The sequence below is a fragment of the Zerene cesonia genome, chromosome 17 (genome assembly GCF_012273895.1).
Source record: "Zerene cesonia ecotype Mississippi chromosome 17, Zerene_cesonia_1.1, whole genome shotgun sequence".
Lineage (NCBI taxonomy): Eukaryota > Metazoa > Arthropoda > Insecta > Lepidoptera > Pieridae > Zerene > Zerene cesonia.
Genome location: NC_052118.1, coordinates 5,539,023 through 5,560,325, shown reverse-complemented (window position 1 = coordinate 5,560,325; position 21,303 = coordinate 5,539,023). Strand labels below are relative to the sequence as shown.

The following is a 21,303-nucleotide window of genomic DNA, read 5'->3' as shown; positions in this document are numbered from 1 at the left end:
TTAATTAGCATATAAATTATTTTCCATATTGTATGCAAGAATTGTTTATGATTACTCAAGAATATATTTATTACATGAGATAAACATTAATCGACTTCTGTATCAGGCTTCTTAATTAATTATTACATTTTCCAATTAGCCCGTTGTTTGCGTTCACTGTTTAATTAATGGATGTGTGCTGTATTAGTGTCGGATACAATCTGATTCGAGACTCGTCGGCAATTACCGACGACTACAAAATACATCGAATTCCACGTAATTGCTGAGAATATTACGGCACTGAACTTAATTGTTCTCGACTTAATTAATTAAGCTTTTGTTTCAAACTAACAGCAAAGTGTAGAGTTGGCAATTCTAAATTGGATCTTGTAATTACCTTATCCTCTATTGTATAGAAACAGTCTACTTTCAATTATATTTGAAGCTTATTTAATGAAGCCAATTACACTCAGTTACATGTTAACCTTTGTTACTTTTAAGACCAGTAATATGCTGTTTTATTTGATTTATTTAAATTTTTATATAAAAATGATACGATTTAACATTGAAAAGTAAACAAAACAAACTCGTTTTCGTCGAACTATTCTACTTCCAATGTATCCAGCGCTATATTAACAATAAAGACAAATTATTAGTTTACGTTTATATACTGTAACCTTTAAATATAATCCAAATTACTTTGAGACCTCGATTAAACGTGATACTCAATATGGGACTACCTTTAATTAATGCGCTGTCAATTAATTTAAAAAGTAACCATCGTACTGGTTAATTGGAAGGTATCATTATGTCGTTGCTTAATGACGTAATAACATTAAATTGATAAATCTGATCATTGTTACCTGTATGACATTTATATATTTCAAGCATGTTAATTTTTATGGTTTTGTCATATACTACAATTATGATTTACGGACTTGTTTTCAATTTCTACTTTTTATACATTACATTCGTACAGAATGTTATTGCAAAAATATAACGAATTAAAATTATTTGAGTGACCTTTCTGCGCGTGAGCAATTATATGTCCAATGTTATGTGCATCCCGGTCGGCTTTTGCTGTATTCTGTTCTCATTAAAATTATTCTCGTATGCACCTGTACGATACCCAGTAAACCCTGATTTTAATTAAAGTACAATAAGTAACATAACAAGAGGCAGACGTGGCGATGCATCATTATTCAGTGACATGGGATCGCATACGACACCTCGCTAATCCCCTACAGACTACAGTGCCATGTACTATGTGAAGAGTTTTATTTTGTTTTTGTAACAAGGGCTGCTGTGTTTTGGTACCACAAAGATGTCAATCTAAACTGATTGGTATTTACGGAACATAAGTAGAAAAATAAAAACTTTTGAAAATTATAAATACTTACGTTTGTGATAATTATAATGCAATAAACAATGTTGAAATAGTCGTGTATGGATTAGATATAATGCAATGGAATGTATGTTAAAAAACATCAATCATTGAGAGAATAGCAATTTTTATGCCCGCTTTAAATGATTTTTAATAAGTTTTGGCCATTTGTTGAGTTTGTAGTAATTTATGTTTTATATACCTATCTTTGTAATTATATTTACGGTCAAATTTAATTAATTCCTTATTACATAAATCAAAACATTACGAAAAACATAATATCCAATATATTTATACTTTATACAAAACTTCTAAACATTAAATTGAAATGTAGCAATGTTTTTGAATTTTGCAATATTAACAAAGTAAATGAATTTTTCAAATAAATATGCAATGTACAGAAAATGTATTCTACTCTCTAGTTATAACAACAGTTATTTTATGCGAGTCCAATTTATTAGCGCTCCCATATTGATGTGATTTAATGGTAGGCCACAAAAAATAAGCAAGTGGCACTCAAGGTGACAGCTTCTTTACACAAGAATTTAAATGTGACGCATACGGCATACACATCAGATTACACATTTTTTGTGAAGTAGTTATGAATTAATTCATGATTTTAAAGTACCATAAATATGTCCTCATTGAGCAATTGGAATACAATTTCTTACACATGTTATACGAATATTACATTGTACAAATTTTCAAAAAGTTTCAAACACTTTTGAAGTTTCAAAAACTATCAAGAAAGTTTTTTTAACAAAAGGGAGGCTTTTGAAATAATAAATATTATGTGATAACAGGTTTTTCGTTGAGGTAAAATTTGATAAAACGGTAATAATATTATATCATATAATTTCGAACATACATACCTTTAATAATTCTGTCTTGCGTTATTAAACCACAAGTAAGAAGGTAATAAAAAATCCAATATGTCTTTAACACCAAACAATCACGGAATATAAATGCACAAAACTTTTTATATAGTGTATAGAGTCACTTATGGCTCACGCTCTACACGGCAGATATTAACAGTCCCAAGGTGCTTAATTTTAAAAATGCTTTCGTAAAGTGTGGAAAATGTTTACAGCGAACTGAGCGAACGATGAAAGTTTGCGGATCAAAATGAACGAAATACACGTGCTCACTGATCAACGACTAGCGGCGGAATGTCGGCCGGAGTCGACGTCGACTGGCGAATGCAGGCGCCCAGAGCGCGTGGAATGGGCTGTGAGGGCGGGCGACCAAACGCGGGGTGGAATGGAACAACACTCTAATCTAATGATGGGGTCGAAACACTTTAATGCTTTAATTTGAAAAGTACACTAACAATGCCTTTCAAGTGCTTTATATTATGCTTTTATTACAGATCCGTAACGTGATACTCGAAATAATTTATTGACCGTTGACTTTCTATTATCTAAAGCTGTGGAATAATGACACTCGTTTAATGTTTATCAATATACCAATAACCAACAGTAATGTTTATGTTTCCATATGAACATTCCTGATATAAAATAAAAACTGCTATCCATGTAAATTCAATTCCACCTTTTTCTTCATACCCCTTGTGGAAAAGCAATCTTCTTTACTTTGCCGTCTACAAATTTACGCTGGTTCATATGTCCCCCCATCCCGCACCTCTAGAGAAATGGATTCGATACTGTGATCCGTGTAAATTTTTAACCAGCCGGTGGTCAACAGGATTCTTAAGACGAGCGAACGTCAGAATGTTCGTTCACCGTCGTTGAGAATTTAATTTCCACGGGTGGGCCGCCCTCACCGCCATTGTCCGCTCAGTATTTCATTATGGCTCGAGCTTTTCTATTAATAAATCACTCTTCGCTTGCGCCGTTTAATTACGTCCCGGATCCGACCATCGTCTGATTACAGTTTCATCGAACATCTAATTGGGAGTGCAGTCTGGTCGGGAAGGGTACGTGTGTATTCTTTGTTCGAAAGATATTACACTGCGGCTATTACATCGGTTCATGCGAAGATTGCTGAATTAAGCTTTTATTGCCGACTTTAAACTACGTCTGTTGATTAAAATTGTCGGACTGAACAAATTAGTTATATCACAATATAGTTGCATGCAGTGCTAATCAATCTTAACGAGTTGGTCATAAGCAATAAAGTTAAAGCCATATACAACAGCACTTTAAGATGTTTTCCTTTCAAACAATATAATAGGCTTAAAATTTACTTTTTAAAATTGATATCATCATACATATATTTTATGAATTACATCGTGTATGTTAAGTTTTTTTTTTCTAAGAGAAAAACAATTATATTCTTAATAAAATAGGTCCTTCCTAATCCCATATTCTCAATAATTAGTGAATTCCCCGAACATTAACAGTATCAATTCAGATCGTAATTTACTATAACCGGTTTTGTTAAGAAAATGACAATTTACAATCCTCTTAAGACATAAATGCAATGTAGAGTTATCAACTATTTTATAAATCTAAAATTGTGAACTCAGCATATCATCAATAATTTTTTGCGAGATCGTAATTTTATACTTTTAAAAAGCAGGTCATAAAATCAAATTAAATTATTCCAATAAAAACATCGCTTTCCATAAAAATGTACAGGCATTCGATGCGGTTGTTGGTAACAGCGAATTGAGCGCGCGATACTGAGTCGTTATTCCATTTCAACGTAACATGCGGGGTAATTAGTGTCTCGAATTTAATGTACAATACGTGACGTCGAAACTGGTGGTTCGACATAGTGCCTCAAGACCTTTTTTAATTTCCTGAAACGCGAATGCGGGCGCGGCGGCCGCGTGGTACCGGGCCGCCAGTTTAACTTATTGCCACGGTTAACGAGAATACGCCGCTGTGTGCCAGCGAAATTGAAGGATTTACTTCGTGTCCCTCCTTTATTAAACGAATTGCACACTCGTTCGCTTCTTGTGTGCGTACACTATACGCAGTATGCCGAAATTACATTTCACATGAGTCGTAATAACAAGGGCGGACGTAAATCACGGCCATTATTAGTTTCTCCTGTTGCCCACGCCATTTGTCATTTTATTGATGCATCAGACGTGTCATAACATAAATAAGACTGTGGGATAATACGAAACAATATAAAAATTTATCATGTGCGCGATATGAGAAGGAAATCGCAGTGTTAATTTCATATATTAAAATGTAAACCAAGACTGCAAGCGAAGCTCAAACGTAGGTCCGAGCCCAAGACGCAATATCACCGGACTTCCTGTAAGCTAAGCGTATCGCTTAAAGTTTCGCAATATACGCGCTCCAAGCCCGTCCTTTATTAAAAACTATTCTCACATTTTTAATTAAAACTTGTGTTCCCCCACTAAAACTTTATTTAAGCAATAAAGGCGGCGCAATTAGCGGCGCTGTCCCCGCCGGCGACTTTACCTACTTTTTCTCTGCTTTAATGAGTGTTTTTTAATAAAGCCAGAGACTGGTGCAAGTTTATTAATTTAGTTTAACTCGTGTCACGGCACCGCTCCAACACTCCTGGCCCGCAGAGCACGCTATGTCCCCTTTCGCTTATTTAAATCTGTTTTTTCAAAGGGCGAAAAAGAAATGAACAATATTTTTTGACTACTTACTTAATAAATGTTAATTATACATTAGTATGTATTAAGTATTAATTAATCAAAATACACTAATTAAAAAAATAAAAATGAATAAAGTGTGGGTGCAATGTTTGTAAAAGTATCGTCAATTAATATCAAAAAAACCTTTACGCAATGCAAATAAAGTCTATTAAACGGTGGACCTATAAACTAAAATTATATCTCCTTAAAATATATCAAATCAAAAGTCATACACATCCTCAAATACATTATGAATCTAAAGTAACAATCGTTGTCGAGCAAACTAAAAGCCTGAATGACGTGCGCCCGGTGCAACCCCCACCCCGCGAAGTGTTCCGGCCATAATTACATTCCCGTGTCTAACAAATGGAGAATCGGTGTTGATTTGTGTATAGCCGACTTCGTGATCCGTTCGGACCACGCCCGGCTCAAGCTAAATACAGTACATCTTCATTGATATTCTTTACGAATCTCATATCTCTAGATATACCTACGTTTGTTAGATGTCAGCACAAACGAAAAATAATAATAATCTAATTGACCAACATTTGTTACATTTCGCAATGCCTATTTAGTTATTATTATTAAACATTGTAAAGACTTAAAATTACATTAGTGTAATATTAGAATGATTAAATTATAACTTGTACTCGTCTAATTACTTTCCGTACCAGCTAATTTCTCTTTAATAAAAGAGCGTTTCAACTGACGCATTAAAATAATGAATGCATAAACACTGTTTCTAATGGAAAACGGTGTTAAAAATGAAATGCTAAAGAGCGTTATTGTGAGGGGGTTGCATGCGGGGTCAGTAATTGTTCGTGTATGAACCAAGTGTAAAACGAAACACTCAGCTAGTCGGCCTAAAAGCTTCGCGGCAGATTGGATCAGCACACGAGTTTTCCATTACGTTCTTTATGAGTTTTAGAAATTATATTGCCTTATTTAGTTGCCCTGAATACTAGGCTAGAAATAATTATGCCTACTAGAGCTATCAAGCAAATAGCTAATGAAGCGGACAAGTTGTTTATTTGATGGAAAGTTACATATGGAATGTTCATTGTTTTATAGTTTCGTAGTCCTGTTTTTGACTATATTAAAATTGAAGATGGTCGATAAGTCCATTGTTGGTTATAGATGATACTTGCAAGGAGTGTGGATTTCCACCGATAGCTCTCTTCGGGGTGCCGCGAATATTGGGTCCACTAACAATGTGCGTCTTTATAAGTTTTTAACGAGCACGGACGGTATAAATTATGTGCGGTGCGGGCATTCGGTCTCGTTATCTCGCTAACGGCGCAATAGCGGAAGCTTAATGTAGCGAAGCCTTTATTGTAGCCACTTACGAGTAACTCGCCACCATTCGATGTATAGCCTTAATTCATTTTAAGTAAATTAAATCATTATTTTACATTTAATACTAATATGTTGTTAATTGACGTAATGGTTTAATGTGTTTTATTTTTTAAGAAAAAGTGAGATTCATTTCATTAATAATCACTACATAATATCAAACAGAATCGCGTTCCGCCGTCTGTGTGTCTGTATGCTATATCTTAAAAACTACGCACCAGATTTTGTCGTGGTTTTTTTAATAGATAGAGTAATTCAAGAGCAAGGTTTACCTATATGTATATATCATGTATTTTAGCACCCGTGCACAGCCGGGGCGGGTAGTTATGTTGACTATAAAAATAATTCAATTAGTGTAAAAATAACTTCGAAATTATTTAATGCTGATTCTCTGTGGGAGCTTGGTGCCTCCCATGGTTGCTGCCCGAATTCGTGCTAAAGCGTGCTTGACTTATAAGTATATCCAAATAGACATTAAATGATGTAATTAACTTTTGTAAAAGGAAGTGGCCTTGGTTATCAAAAACTGTAAACAGATTACATATTAAGATAACAGTTACCTACTCTCAATTTGAAAGGTAAGAAACGGACATTTTATTAATTAGCTTGATAACTGGTTCTGACTTTGAAGGAAAAGAAATGTTTTTCGTATCAATAATCATACCGAAATAAGTAACACTATAATTTATAAATGGTTATTTCATTAAGCGTAAACAGGATTATTGCATGATCTAGAGCAACATTTAACTTTTGCTTTAATACGGAAACCATTAAGGGCGGTTGAAAGTTAATAAGTAATTGGTACTGTAATTGCTTACCAGGCCCGTATTTTATATGTGATTATAATTCATGAATAATATTTCTTTATGTAATAAAATAGCCTATTCTGTCCTTATAACAATTTTTAAGAAATAATCATATATATTTAGCACGAACATATACTTAATAAATAACTTGTTATATAATTAATAAATAAAAATAAATATATAATTAACTCTATTATTTTTTATTATAAATCATTTTTCCGAGTTCATGAGGATATATCAGTACTTATCTATATAAATAAAACAGTGACTCCACCTTTTTTCAGACTGTGCCCCTAGGTCATAAAAATATCTCCGTATACGTTAGATCGCTTAATAAGTAGATCGTATATTTGTGGTTAAGTTTCTGCTGTAATTTATGAGTGTTCTTAATTACATTGTTGGTACATTATTACGGGGGCTACATACGGCCCTGGCCGGCCTCCAGCGGGGGCGTCACGACTAAATGAAGGTTACCTACCCTGCAATTAGTGCTCCGTAGTATTAATAAAGAAATCCCTTAATTCTTCTTTTAATAAGAAAATTCTCAACGTGTTTGAACCGACGAGAAATCATTAGCGCAACTCAACATTAAGAGCATAACACTTTTAATTGATGTAAGTGTCATATTTATATTTAATGACAAGTCCGATAAAAAAAAATATTGAATCAACTACAAAATGGTGTACCCGCTTGCATTTATCAGTGATAAATAATTAACATATAATTGTTGTATAGGTAATATAAACTTACGATGCTTTCACTTTTCTCTTTACTGCCCATTTATTCTTGATTTTTTTTTCTCGTAACAACATTGTCAAAACCCTATTTTAATACACTCTAAAATAAAAAATATGTAACATATCCTATATCTATAATAGTTAAAACTACAAAGTACTTATATAGACTGTATTTGTATTTGCAGTTTAATATACTTTTTAGTAGCCTTTTCTTTTAGAGTATATTCTCGTTAATAATAGATCGACTTTGTCTGGCACCGTTCAAGTTTGATTAAAAATACCAATTAAGATTACGAGGTTTTATTTCGTTTCTAATCAAGTAGTTAATTAGGATTTAAGTTAGCCGGCCCGCCGCGCCCGACACTGCTGTTACTTTTTGATAAGATACACAGATAACTCAGTATTTTGATAAAATCTTTAAATTCAATTAGACAAGAGGCTATTTAATATAATTTGTTTAATGTAAATACATTTTGGAGTGTTTATATTAAACCCTATAACTATATAATATATCCGCTAAACGTAAAAAAGGGTTATCTGATCTTTCTTTACTACTCAATATTATCTGGAAAAGAATACAAGAGTATAGAATAAACTAATAAAATTTAAAAAGATTATCAGCCATAATAACATTTAGAATATAAAGCACTACACAATAAAAACGATAAGTATCATCATATCATGAAACAGCTAAAAGGAATAACAATTCCATAAAAATGTTAGTTGCAAACTTAACCACCACCCGCGTAAGGTTTGGTGAAAAGCAACAAACCAGCATATTATGTATCCCGTTTTAGTAGCGGCGAAGTAACAAATCAATATTTGGAGTGAGTGCTTTTTCGTGCAATGGAGAAGCTTTTATCTGGACAAGGGCCGCGCGGTAACGCAAACACTCAAAGACAGAGACATTCACTTTAACATAACGCGATCCCTTCACGTGCCTCTACTCTCTTGCGTATTGAGAAAAAGTGCCTGATTCAACATTAAAATGATTCGTAGCTTTTTAGGACAATGTAAAATGATATAAAATGTAAAATAATATAAAATGATTATTTGATTAGTGGATATGCGTCGTTTTTGTGTTATTTTGCATATAAACAAATATTTTTGAAGGATTTGTTTTATATTTGGGTTCTAGTTACATTAATGACTTGGCTTGAATTAAAACGACATCGCGTTCGAAATGTTTTATTAAAACCTGAAGGTTATCTTAAATTATCAATAATTTCAAATAATTAATATTGATGCAGTAAGTCATTGTCTATTTAATAGTCACGAACCGGAAAAAATATTTAATTAACTCTTTCGATGGCGTGGTGAGGTTTAGCCAGTACAGACTTAGTGGAACTTTACCGCAAGCGTTAATTATTATCTGCGAGAAGTGCTCTTTGTTTAGTTGCCAACTCTAAATTAGTTTTCGAAATGGATCATTCGCACCCCCTTGTGTCCCCGCACCCGTCCTCGCCCGTTGCCGGTAATTGGAACGTTCTGAGATGACACCACTCGGCTGCCTCTAATCAGTTAACAAGATACCCACTACATGCTATTGTTATTCCTAAGACTGCATTTAATATAGAACGTACGATTTTGCCAATTACTTCAACTGGTCGTGAATTAGATTATACTTATTTACAAAATATTTTATGAAAGCTTGTCAGCTTTTATATGACATATGGTTGATGCTACCGATGCATACGCAACATAAGATCTTTGCTTTTAAAACGTATATGTTAATAAATGGTAAGGTGCGGTTTCTACATTTGAACGCATTAGAATAACCAAACCTTTTAGCACCGTAATCCTATTAGATGCTCACATACGAAATGCTTTACGATTCCAAAAGTGAATGGAGTTACTTTAGCATCGTGCTTTATTTGTTTTTTGTCGCTCATAGATGGGTATGGGCACTTATCTCTGGAGTCTCTTCATTAAGTCTTTGGTGATTAAGGCTCATTAAATTTCATTATAGCAATGGTCCCGCAGAGCGCGGCCGGCCCGTCGGCGCTTAGACGGATAATCTCCAGCTGTCAGGGGCTAATGCGTTTTAGAGTACGTAATTTGAACCGGCGAGATCGACGGTAATTAAAGCCAGTAATTAAGCTAAGTGATTATTGTAACGAATATAATGGAACTTTATATGAATAATTGCATGTTAAATAAAACGTTTTAATGCGCTTTCGGGTTAGCAAATTAAATATTCAGATAATATGAGAAAAATATTATAATGTATTATTTTTAATAGGAGGTTATATTAAGAATATTTTTATAATTGATACACTTACTATGAAAACATTTTTTCACTTGAAGATTTGTATTAGTCAAATAATTATGTTTTGAACTTTTGGTATTCATTCGTGTTTTCAAAAAATCATTCAAGCAAAAAGCTGCTTCATTAAGACGCGCGAGTGATGATAATGTAAACAACGAATATTAAACAGTATGGTAGAGGTAACCTAGAAAATACATTTAAGCGTATATAAAATGGTACATAAATAAAAATTTATAAATTAAGGTTGTTTCAGATTCGAAGAAAACGTAATTGAATACACAAGAGATCCAGTCTAAACTGAAAGCTTTATGTCACTTCAATTTTATGTTAAAAATAAGTGTACGCTCCTCAAGTAACCCGGAGGCAGGGTAATGTATTCCCACATATACATAAGTGAAAACATTTTAAGAAGCTCCACGGACCCACTGCATCACCCCCGGGGTTAGGGCCTAAAAGCACTATCTCGGAGCCAAAGCCTTACAACTCTTCTCAAATTCAACTTACTTTGCTCTATGTGAAGGTGCTTGTGCTAACGCTAATATACACCGTTCGACATGTTTCGATAGTTGCTTTGTTTTCATATAATAAACCAACAACTTTGGACACTGGTAACCAGTTAATATTTACGCGCAATTATAGTTAAAAGATAACGGGACACTGCTTGCAGTCAGTCGTTTTTTATCGAGGCTATTGGAATAATTGAAAAAAAAATAATTAAGTAATTTTCACGTGCTAACGGAGGGATATTACGATATGATTTCTGTATCCCGAGATATTTGGGGGGCTGAAGAGTAATATACGCTACTTTCCTCGAAATTCCTTTGACACTCAGTCACTAAACAGTTGAATCCGCAGCTTGATTAATATTCAAATATAGAAATTGACAAACTAAATTAATATTATTTTAATTTTGCCTGTCATAGTGAGTAGTAAGTAGAACATACATATAGTTTATAATACTTGTATTAAAACACTTTGTTCGCAGTAAATATATGAATTCACATAACGAATTCAAGTTTAGCGTCCCACACGGTGGCTGAGGTTCTCGCTGGGGCGAATGGTTGCCCGATTTAAATCACTCAAATCTTAGCACTATAGTAGTTGGATGCAATTAGAATATGGTAGTGTTGTGATTGTTTAATTTTATTATGAATAGGGAGAGAGAACTTAATTGGCAATAGTGATTGAATTAAAACAACAAGCAAACAATACCGATCAAATACTTGTAGATATCGTGTTCATGTTGTTGAGTCATAATGATGTAATTCAAAATTATAAATCCTACACGGCACTTTTTGCAGCGGTCGGAATAATGATTGTATCATTGGTTCGATCTTTAGATGTAGTTTTCCTATTTAAAATTATAAGATAGTTGGTGATACGAGTATTTACCACATGCGCTCGCTTTGTGAAGTTGCCACTATCAAACATCTAAAATCAACCGAAGTTCTCTTATATCAAAAAATACGTAATTTTGTTCATAGGAACAACTTCTCATTACTTAAGCATTTTTTTCTTAAATAAGAAACTGCTATAAGAAACAAATTTTATATAACATACAAAATACAATTAACCTGAATTTTATTTATTTATTTTTTATTGCACTTATTTAACAGTCGAGAAAAAGAAAAGAGACAAATAGTTAAAAGCTTACGTCTAAGTATAATGGGCGGTCTTATCGCTTAGAGCGATTTCTTACAGACAACCTCGGGTACAATAGGGTACAAGACAATATATAACTATTATAATAATAATAATAAGCCTGAATTCGAAATCATAATTTAAATTACAACTAAATATAAAACTTTGAACATTTATGCCTTCATAATATAATCACCGGTTGCTTACGAAATGTGGTTTTAACGAGAAAATATAAAGTCCGGGCCTAATTCAGATCACACCGTTAAAACGTTAGGTATGTTAGCGACGTCGGTGTGGCGGAAGCGAATCTCGATGTTTTGTAATGGAGCTTTTTAAAATTGAACTCGAACTTTTGTCAGACACTTTTAGCCATGCTGAGATACATTTAAGCTTTTTAACTTTTCCACTCCCGTAATGTATCCTACTCTTCTTACGTAGGGTTGACAGAAATACTTTTATCTGCATTGAGTTGATAACATTTTATTTTGGGTAATGAAATAACACATAATAATGACGTCAAATAATGGGACTCCTTTAGCGATTTTTGACTGTTGCCCTCAACGTAAACATTTGTCTGCTAACCATTAAGTAAATGCCTTCGCAAAAATATTACATTTCTAACTCCTATTATCTTATATATTTGAAATCAGTACAGTGTCCATTACCACAAATGTAATCTAATAATCGGGTAATTTTAGTGGTAAAACGTAGGAGAGCAAAAAGTGTTACTTAGGTCCTACTTATTACAAAAGTAAAGATGTTGCAGAACATTAAATATTAGGCTATTACAAATATCAGTAATTCGTATTTACTTAACACGAAAAAGGCAAATAGAAAACGCAATTTAGTTTTGAATCTGTTTGTTTTATAACTGCTGTGCGTTTTTCCAATAAATTACTGTTGAAAATCAATACGAAAATGTAAGTAATGTAGGCGCTTAACGGGCCGCGAGCAGGACTCCTGAGCGGATCAGCAAATGGAGTGCTTCATGCATAATGTAGCACCAACAGAGTGTTGTTTTGAAGCATTCTGAATTCGTTATTTTCATCACACCAGGTGGGGCTCGCGCATTTCATGTAACATTTAACGACATATCAATAACTCCACAATACGCAATACAGCCTTGATATCTACAGAGTATGCTCCCGCAGATATTCATACATCCTTACAGAACTTTAATAAATGATAACAGGAGATAACTGGCACCTCAGAATTAATTAATCCACTAAGAGATTGCATCTAAAAGCCTTCTCTACCCCACCTCACCCCAGAGCGGGGTCGATCCGTTTCCAGCCACTTAAACTTCACGCGCCGCGCTCTAGCTTCCGTTTTAATTACAAAATTAATTCAAAATGTAATTAAAGTTAACAATAAGGCAGCAAACAATTGAAGTTATTTATGTTAGTTTATGCTTTATGTTGGATACTACTTTCAGAACAGTTTGAAAAGCGACCTACAGTGCTCCTATATTAGAATTATATTAGGACTGCGAACTTGCCAGTGTTGATTGCAAAAATACCAATTTTGTCAATACTTTGGTATATTTGGAATAAAAAAAACCACTTCCATATTCAACGAAATTATTTACTTGTATGAACAATAAAAATACATAATTTTATATTTTATTTATAATTCCTCCTAATCACTTGATAGCGAAAGTAACTCTGTCTGTCTCTTTACATCTGAACCTCTTAACCGATTTGAATTATGGCGGTTTCATACATGAGGCAATATGAGAGTTTTTACCCGGGAAATATCACGAGAACAGGAACTAAACGCGGAAATCCCCAGTACTGTCTAGATTTTCCTTTGTCTCTCCACTCCACTCCATTATGAAATGTGATTATATTCATTTACAATATTAAGAAGAATTACTACTTCCGACCTGTAGGTAGGTACCACCTACTATCTATTCATCCACTCAACATTGCAAGATATACAAGCTATAAAGCTCCGTTGAAAAGCACTTAACGGAATTGATTCAGACAATTTACTATTCTTCAAACAAGCACAAAACAGTTTTCCATTAGTGAAAATTAAATATTTTTTATTTACTTACATACAAAAAAAGTAAACTTACATCCTAAAGTTTCTGCCTTCAAATAGAAACTGTATGCACAAATATTATATTACTTTATTAATACTGTAAGTAAGCTAGAGACCACTTCAATAGTAAAATTGTGTGTTATCTGCACACATAGGTGTGTAACACCTATGTGTGGTCACAGTAATGGGAGCATTAGTGTGACAGTCATAAGCCAGATATTTAATTCATGTTATTTACTGGCAAATAATTCTACAATAGTATTTTTATGACAAAAATAATATCCTCAATAATATTAAATTTTTTTTTTTTTATTATTTTATTATTAATATCGTCATACGACCACAATGGCAATGGCGGCGGGTGGTATTTAAAGCTCTTAACTATTTATTACTTTTTCACTTTTTACTAAAGTATTGCTATCTTACGACAAACAATCCTATCCTATCGTACTTAATAATATAAATGCCAAAGTTTGTAATGATGGATGTATGTGTATGTGTATGTTTGTTACTCTTTCACGCAAAGACTACTAAACCGATTGCAATGAAATTTGGTACGTAGATAGCTGAACAACTGGAATAACACGTAAACGCAAGCTACAAGCACATAATTTTTTATCCTAATATTCCTACGGGATAGGAACTTACGTGAAACCGCGGGGCGCAGCTAGTATTATATATTTTTGACAAATAATAATATATTTCAAGATTTATCGTATATTTCGCTTAATAATCGGAGTCGACACCAAAACAAAACCCCTGAATAGTAAAATGAAAATTTAAATAAATTAGGAAAACCGCAATCGCAATCTGTTAAATTTTTTTTGCAGTAGGATAATATTGGTACATTCCACGACAAGGATGCTTAGTATTTAACCTTTTTTAATTCCCCGTGTATGAGTTTTTTTTAATTATTTATTTAAGTGTATTTAGAAGATAACAAACGTCCTAATCCTCTCCTACTAATAGTTTAAAAGCGAAAGTTTGTGAGGATGGATGTATGTGTATGTGTGTGTTTGTTAATCTTACAAGCAAAAACTACTGTACTGTATGCTTCTTAGAAAATTGGTGGACTCGGTAGATCCGAGATAGAACTTCAAGCTGACACATCGACTTCAGCTGTACAAGGCTCAGGCTTCTCATCTCGAGCCCTAACCCGACAGTAGCAACTCCTTCGCTTGCTCTACCATAAAAATGAAGAAAAAAAATACCTATTATCCATGCGAGATTGTCATCTTCAAAATTTGTTTCGAAACATGCTACTTATAATTTAATGCATCATATTTCGTTAAAATAGAATCTATCCATGTGAGACCAGTGAATTAAGAAATGGGCTTTTGATAGGATGGATTAGGTAAGCTTTATTTAAAAACGACATAGATACTAATATTTGAGGGTAGAAGTCGAGCACGCTTCGGCACGAATTGGGTCAGCTCGCATGGGGTACTCCAGCCCCATAGAAGATCAGCGTGAAATTGTGGCATGCCATTGTGTTTAGTAGATTAGTGATCATCAGATGAACCAGTTGCCCACTATTACATAAAAAATATACCATAGACCCATAGATGCTCCGCGAAGAAAGATAATGCGTTAAATTGCAAGCACATGCTACAGATAAAAAAATTACATTTGACAAGTTAGACTAAAATCTAACAGTTGGCGACATGTACCATTTTCACTGATTGCGGAAAAAATTAAATACATTTTTATACACAAAACGAAATGTCATATTTTATTATAGCTGCTAAGTGTAAAATGACTAAAAACACTTACGTAGTTTAATACTTACTCTGTGGTAATACCCTATATTTCGTACTGATCTGTGTTAGCCTACGAATAAGAATTGGATTCTTCTGTTTTTATTCGTATGTGGTAACACTATTGACTTATGTCAAAAGTATTTAAATGTTATCGTGCTATTACTCCAATCAGATTTTGTATAGGAAGCTTTATTATTACAAATCTGGCATGATTGAATATTATTGGATGAGGCTCAAATTGTTCAATATTTCACAAGTCGCAACATGCCTTTGCTTTAATTTTTAAATTTTATCACTACTGAAAAATAGAAAACCTTCTTAGATAAAGATTATATTTAACTTAAAACACCATTGTTGAAATGCCTTCAACTAGGAAAAAAGTTATAAAAACTGTATATAAAGACGAAGATGATAGCGACGCAGTCGCGGGAGATTTTAGTGACTCTGGTTCCGAAGCAATCATTTCTGAACATTCAAGCTCGGAAGAAGAAGAAGACTGCCATAATGCTTCAGAATCCGATGAAGAAATTAAAAATAATAAGAAAAGAACAAAATCATGTTCAAAAAAGATGTTCAGAAAACCCAATAAACCTAAGTTTACAAAATCGCTCCTCAATGCAATTCAAAAACAAACTGAAAATAACACTGATATTGATATCGGTGATATTCCAGCATTTACGGTAAAAGATTTAACAGATGCTGATAAGCTGCTACCTTCAGTTCTAAATCTCTCTGAAAGTGGTATGCATTTTAATGTTTATGTGGGGGTGGTAGTGTAATTTTCAAAAAAATCTAATCATTTTTGTAATGATGCAATCATTCCTTTGTATTATAAAATATAAGTAATTTATTATACATTACACATTATGATGGTATTATGTTATTTGGCTCCAAATGAAAACTGTGAAAATGTGACATAAAATGACCATTTTAACCTGCTTTCCTACTTTTCAGTGGTAGAATTTTAATATTTAATATTTTTCATTTTACTGGTTTAAACTTCAACCGTTCTGAAAAACTATAATTCTGACAACAAATAAGTTCAGCATCAATATCTAGATTTGAGTACATTTTACTTTCCAAATAATAGTAATTTAAGAATATTATTATGTATTTCAGATAGCAGCGATGAAGATGAACCTAAAAAACATCTGCAAAAGAACATTCCTAAAACAATATTTACCAAAAGAAATGAAGATTCAGATGATGACAAGAATGCAAATATAGAATACAAAGATGTAAGTACAATTTATTTGTAACTTGCTGCGCCCTGCAGTTTCACCTGCGTAAGTCCGTATTCCGTAGGAATATCCGGATAAAAAGTTGCCTATATGTTATTCCAGTTGTCCAGCTGTCTACATACCAAATTTCATTGCAATCGGTTCAGTAATTTTTGTGTCAAAGAGCAACAAACACACATCCTTACAAACTTTCGCTTTTATAATATTAGTAGGATTAATTACTCTAGCAGATTTCATATGAATAAGCAGTATGTGCAAAGAAGGTTGAATCTTTTGGATTTTGTTTATTTGCAAGCCTGGAGCAGAAAATTACATTTAAGCTTTTCAAATAAGCAGATACATAAGTATTACAAAAATCTTTAATGTTCAATGAATAACTCTGATTGCCCATTATTTATGCATGAGTTTAAGCTTGGGGTGATATAATATAAATATAAATAACAAGTATATTAAATGAGCAATAATTATAGATGTAGATTAATAATCAAATGAAATAGTTTCTGTTTAAACCACATATTAGTGGTATCCCAGAGTATTGTGGGAAACCACTACCATCTGCTATGTTGCCTGTATAGTTAGTATTTAATTATTCAGTTAGAAGCTGTGTCAAGTTGTTGAGTTTCAGCATTTTTGCTTAAAACAAAAACTCCCTTTTTTCTTACTTGATGAATTATATTTTAACTATTTCAGGTGTGGTCTAATAATGAAAAGCAAGAAAGTGAAGATATTGCAAAAAAGACATTTTTAGAATTGGAGCAACACAAAAATAAAATTGAGGAAGCTAAAGTGTCAATTGAAAATTATTCTATGAAACAGGACAAAAATGAATCAAATGTTAAGGATCTTCTGGCCCTTGGAGAGGAAGTTTTGCCAGAAAAGGCTGCAAAATCTAAAAAAAAATCAAAGAAAATGTTAGATGACAGTGAGTCAGAAATGGAGGATTGGGAAGAAGTAAAAGGTAAATAGAAGATTTTTTTATACATAACTAGCTGTCCGCTTTGATTTCACTCATGGTATGTTTATCTCTTCATAAGATCCTTCCTTGACCAAAACTTATAAAAAACTTGCTGAATTGGTCAAATAATTCTTGAGTTTTATGCTTAGCAACACTTGCGATTTATTTATATAGATACAAGAATCAATTAAAAATGAATATCTTCATTTTTGGGTTGTTTGAATCTATTTATTACTTCTAAGATCATTTACCCAGATATCCAATTTACCTTTCAATCCAAAAAAGTCATGTATAATAACAATCTCTGATCAAAATTAATCAGATTATAATCTGTAAAAAATAACAGAATTAGTTTAGGAAATGTTATAAGATTTGTATTCAAAAAACATTTCCAAAATCAAAAGAGATGCTCAAATCAAGTCTTTTCTTTGGTTTTGTTGCTAAATGGGTTTTCAAGTAATTAATGTGATCAGTTTTGTGTTTGATAAGATATTTGTCATTATGTCCCATTTAATCATCTCTAGAATACCTGCCTCTCCTTCTTTGCAGAAAATAATTGTGTTATGACATGTTTGGTCATTATTATTGGTTAAAGTATGTTTAGGTAATATATTAATTAAAGTATGTCATATGTTAGGATAATTTATTTATGCGTTTTATTTAACTAATAAAAAATGAAAAAATCTATATTTTCAGAAAATAAGTCTACCATACCACAGCAAGGCTTACAACTCATAGTAGATATACCAGATTTAGTATGTAGAAAGTCAAAAAAGGTTGATGTAGAAATGATGATGAAAAGAAAAATAAATCGAGTAAAAAAAGAACAACAAGTTTTTATGCATAAGGTACATGTATTATGCTGGCTTGGACATGGAAATTATGTTAGCAAAGTATTAAATGATCAATCAATGTTGGCATCTGCTTTATCTATGGTACCATCTAAGGAATGTTATCCTGGTGAAAGAGTGGATATGAAATATGTAGAGCAAATAACATCATGGTATCATGATAAGGTCACATTAAAACAAGACAAGCATGAAAACAAATTCCGCCCAAAAGCCCCAGCATTAATCAATATTTTACTAGAGCAAATTAAGAAGAGAGTATTTACAACAAAAAAATATATAGTTTATGTTTTTGTTTCCATGTTGAGGTCACTTGGGTTACAGTGTCGTGTTATATTCAATTTTGTTACAATGCCTATTAGGCCTCCCAATTCTGAATTATGCTCATTGTCATTAAAAAATAAAGATGCACCAGAGACCAAAGAAAAAGGAAAAGGGCCACAAAATAAAGCTGTAAAGTCTAAGAAAACAGTGAAGAAAAATATGTCTCAATTAGATGGTACCTATGATAGTAGTGACAGTAATATTGAAATGGAGGATATTATGCAACTGGATGGTAATGATGATTTATTATCAAGTAGGACAAGAAGAACAAAAAATAGTACAAAACATGCTATTGAGGATAAGTCAGAAAATAAGGATGTGTCACCCCCAAAAAGATCCAGGAGAACGAATATAAAAAATACAAATAATTTTGATTCCAATGCTATTGACACCCATCAGAGCACAGAACAAAGAGCTAGTGCAAGATTAAAAGAAAAAAAGCCAGAAGCACATACTAGTGCCAGTAGCAATACTTTAAAACCAAGAAAGTCTTTGTCCCTTAATCGGCAAAAACAGGATTGTGAACATACTGAACAAAGTGTTTGCAACAAAAGACTTAGACAAACAACCAAGAACACTAATAAAACGCCCATATCAATAGAAAACAATAATTCTGTAGAGCCTCCTAAAATTGTTGTAACAAATGAAAAAAATGAAAGTGTATCAAGCAAATACTTTGAAAATAATGACACAACAGTAAAAGAACAGTTGTCACAAAAGAGAAAAAGAAATAAAACATCAGATCCACCTACCACTAAAAATGAGATAAACAAAATCAAAACAAGAACAAAAAGTGCTCCAGGATCTGCAATCAAAAGTAAATATTTCAGTGAAACTGATTTGCCCAGAGAACAGGCAAAAACTGTTATAAGCAGAAATAAAAAATCCCAAGAATTGTTAGAAGATAGTAAAAGGGTTAGCCATAGAGATATCAAACAAGAAAAACCAAACCCTAAAAATGATGTTACCAAAGATTTGGTCAATATCATCAAGAGTAGAGTCAGAGCAGTAAAGGAAGAATCAAAAAATGGAAAAGTTAAAGGTGCTGTTTTATCTTTACATAATTTATCATTCATTTTTAAATCAGTGGTTGAATTCATATGGATTGAGCTTTTCAAATTTTAGTTCAAAAAAACGATAGTAGAAGTGATTTTGGTAGATATTTATTTGTATATTGGCTATATGTATGATTATATATTAATAATTAGTATTCTATATATTCATCTGTCTTCATTCAGCTTAATTGGAGATGAAGAATAATGTTTTTTAGTGTCTTAAAAATACAATAAAAATACAAAATTACATTTAGAACATAAATAAATCACTTTATGTAATTAATGTTTGTGTAATCCATCAAATTATCTTTATTAAATATGAAAACTGTTCTAACTAATTGGACAGTCTTTCGAAAATTTTTTATGATTATTTCAGGAAAAATAAAGCAGGAATCGGATGAAGACAGTGACTATCTTCCAGTTGCGTCACCAAATAGAAAAGAGTGTGAAAGTGATGAAGATTTCAAGCCAACCAAAATCAGCCCGAAACCAGGGAGCAGTCGTAAAATTGATCGTCGTATTATTTCTACCGATGAAGATTTACCTGCAGACCGTATAGATGTCTGGTGTGAAGTATTTGTAGAAGAGTTGGAAGAGTGGGTGGCGGTTGATGTTGTAAGAGGCAAAGTGCATTGTGTCAATGAAATTTATGTAAGTACTCAAAATGTGCCTGATAAAGTATTGGATCATTAAACATGATATAAGAGTTTTCTTGCATTTGCTAGAGTTACATTGCAACTTTTTGTTAAATGTTATAGGATAAATTGTTTAATACATAATTATTGAAGTCTCTTGATGACTGTGTTTGTTAACATTTTGGACTATCGCTAAAACCTTCATAAGAGTTAAAATTGCAGAGCAAAGCCACACACCCAGTAAACTACGTTATTGGTTGGGACAATAATAATTATCTGAAAGATTTAACGCGAAGATATGTACCGCAATGGAACACGGTGACACGTAAACAACGCGTCGATGCAGAGTGGTGGAATACTGCCATTAAACCATGGCTTGGGCCAAAGACTGCTCGGGACAAGGAAGAAGATGAGAGATTAGATAGAATGCAGCTAGAAGCACCGTTACCGAAGAGTATTGCAGAGTATGTATTTTTTTACATTAATAGGTAGTAACAAAGACAACAAATACATTTTTGTATAATAAATTTTCCATTGTATACAATTTTTTTGTGCAAGATATCATCACTACTGATAAAAAATTCATAATCTTCGTTATTCAATGTACAGTTACAATCTTTATTTGCAAGTGACAACACGTTCTCTCTTGATTTGGTACAGTTCTAAAATTTGAAAAAGTTTTTT

General features: G+C 32.7%; 2 protein-coding genes across 2 annotated transcripts in view; one reads left to right on the top strand and one right to left on the bottom strand.

Moving 5' to 3' along the window:
• Positions 1-2,560, bottom strand: part of LOC119833233 (LIM domain only protein 3-like) — a 30,112-nt gene extending 27,552 nt beyond the window's left edge. The window contains exon 1 of the mRNA XM_038357159.1: positions 2,236-2,560. The gene's annotated coding sequence lies outside the window, so the exon portion shown is untranslated. The remainder of the gene's footprint in view (positions 1-2,235) is intronic.
• Positions 2,561-15,716: 13,156 nt separating this feature from the next.
• The window catches only part of LOC119833635 (DNA repair protein complementing XP-C cells homolog), a 9,066-nt gene continuing 3,479 nt past the window's right edge, over positions 15,717-21,303 (top strand). The window contains exons 1-6 of the mRNA XM_038357730.1: positions 15,717-16,302; positions 16,681-16,799; positions 17,493-17,760; positions 18,454-19,971; positions 20,361-20,635; positions 20,842-21,083. Of these exons, the coding sequence (XP_038213658.1) occupies positions 15,921-16,302; positions 16,681-16,799; positions 17,493-17,760; positions 18,454-19,971; positions 20,361-20,635; positions 20,842-21,083 (2,804 nt within the window). The 5' untranslated portion in view covers positions 15,717-15,920. The remainder of the gene's footprint in view (positions 16,303-16,680; positions 16,800-17,492; positions 17,761-18,453; positions 19,972-20,360; positions 20,636-20,841; positions 21,084-21,303) is intronic.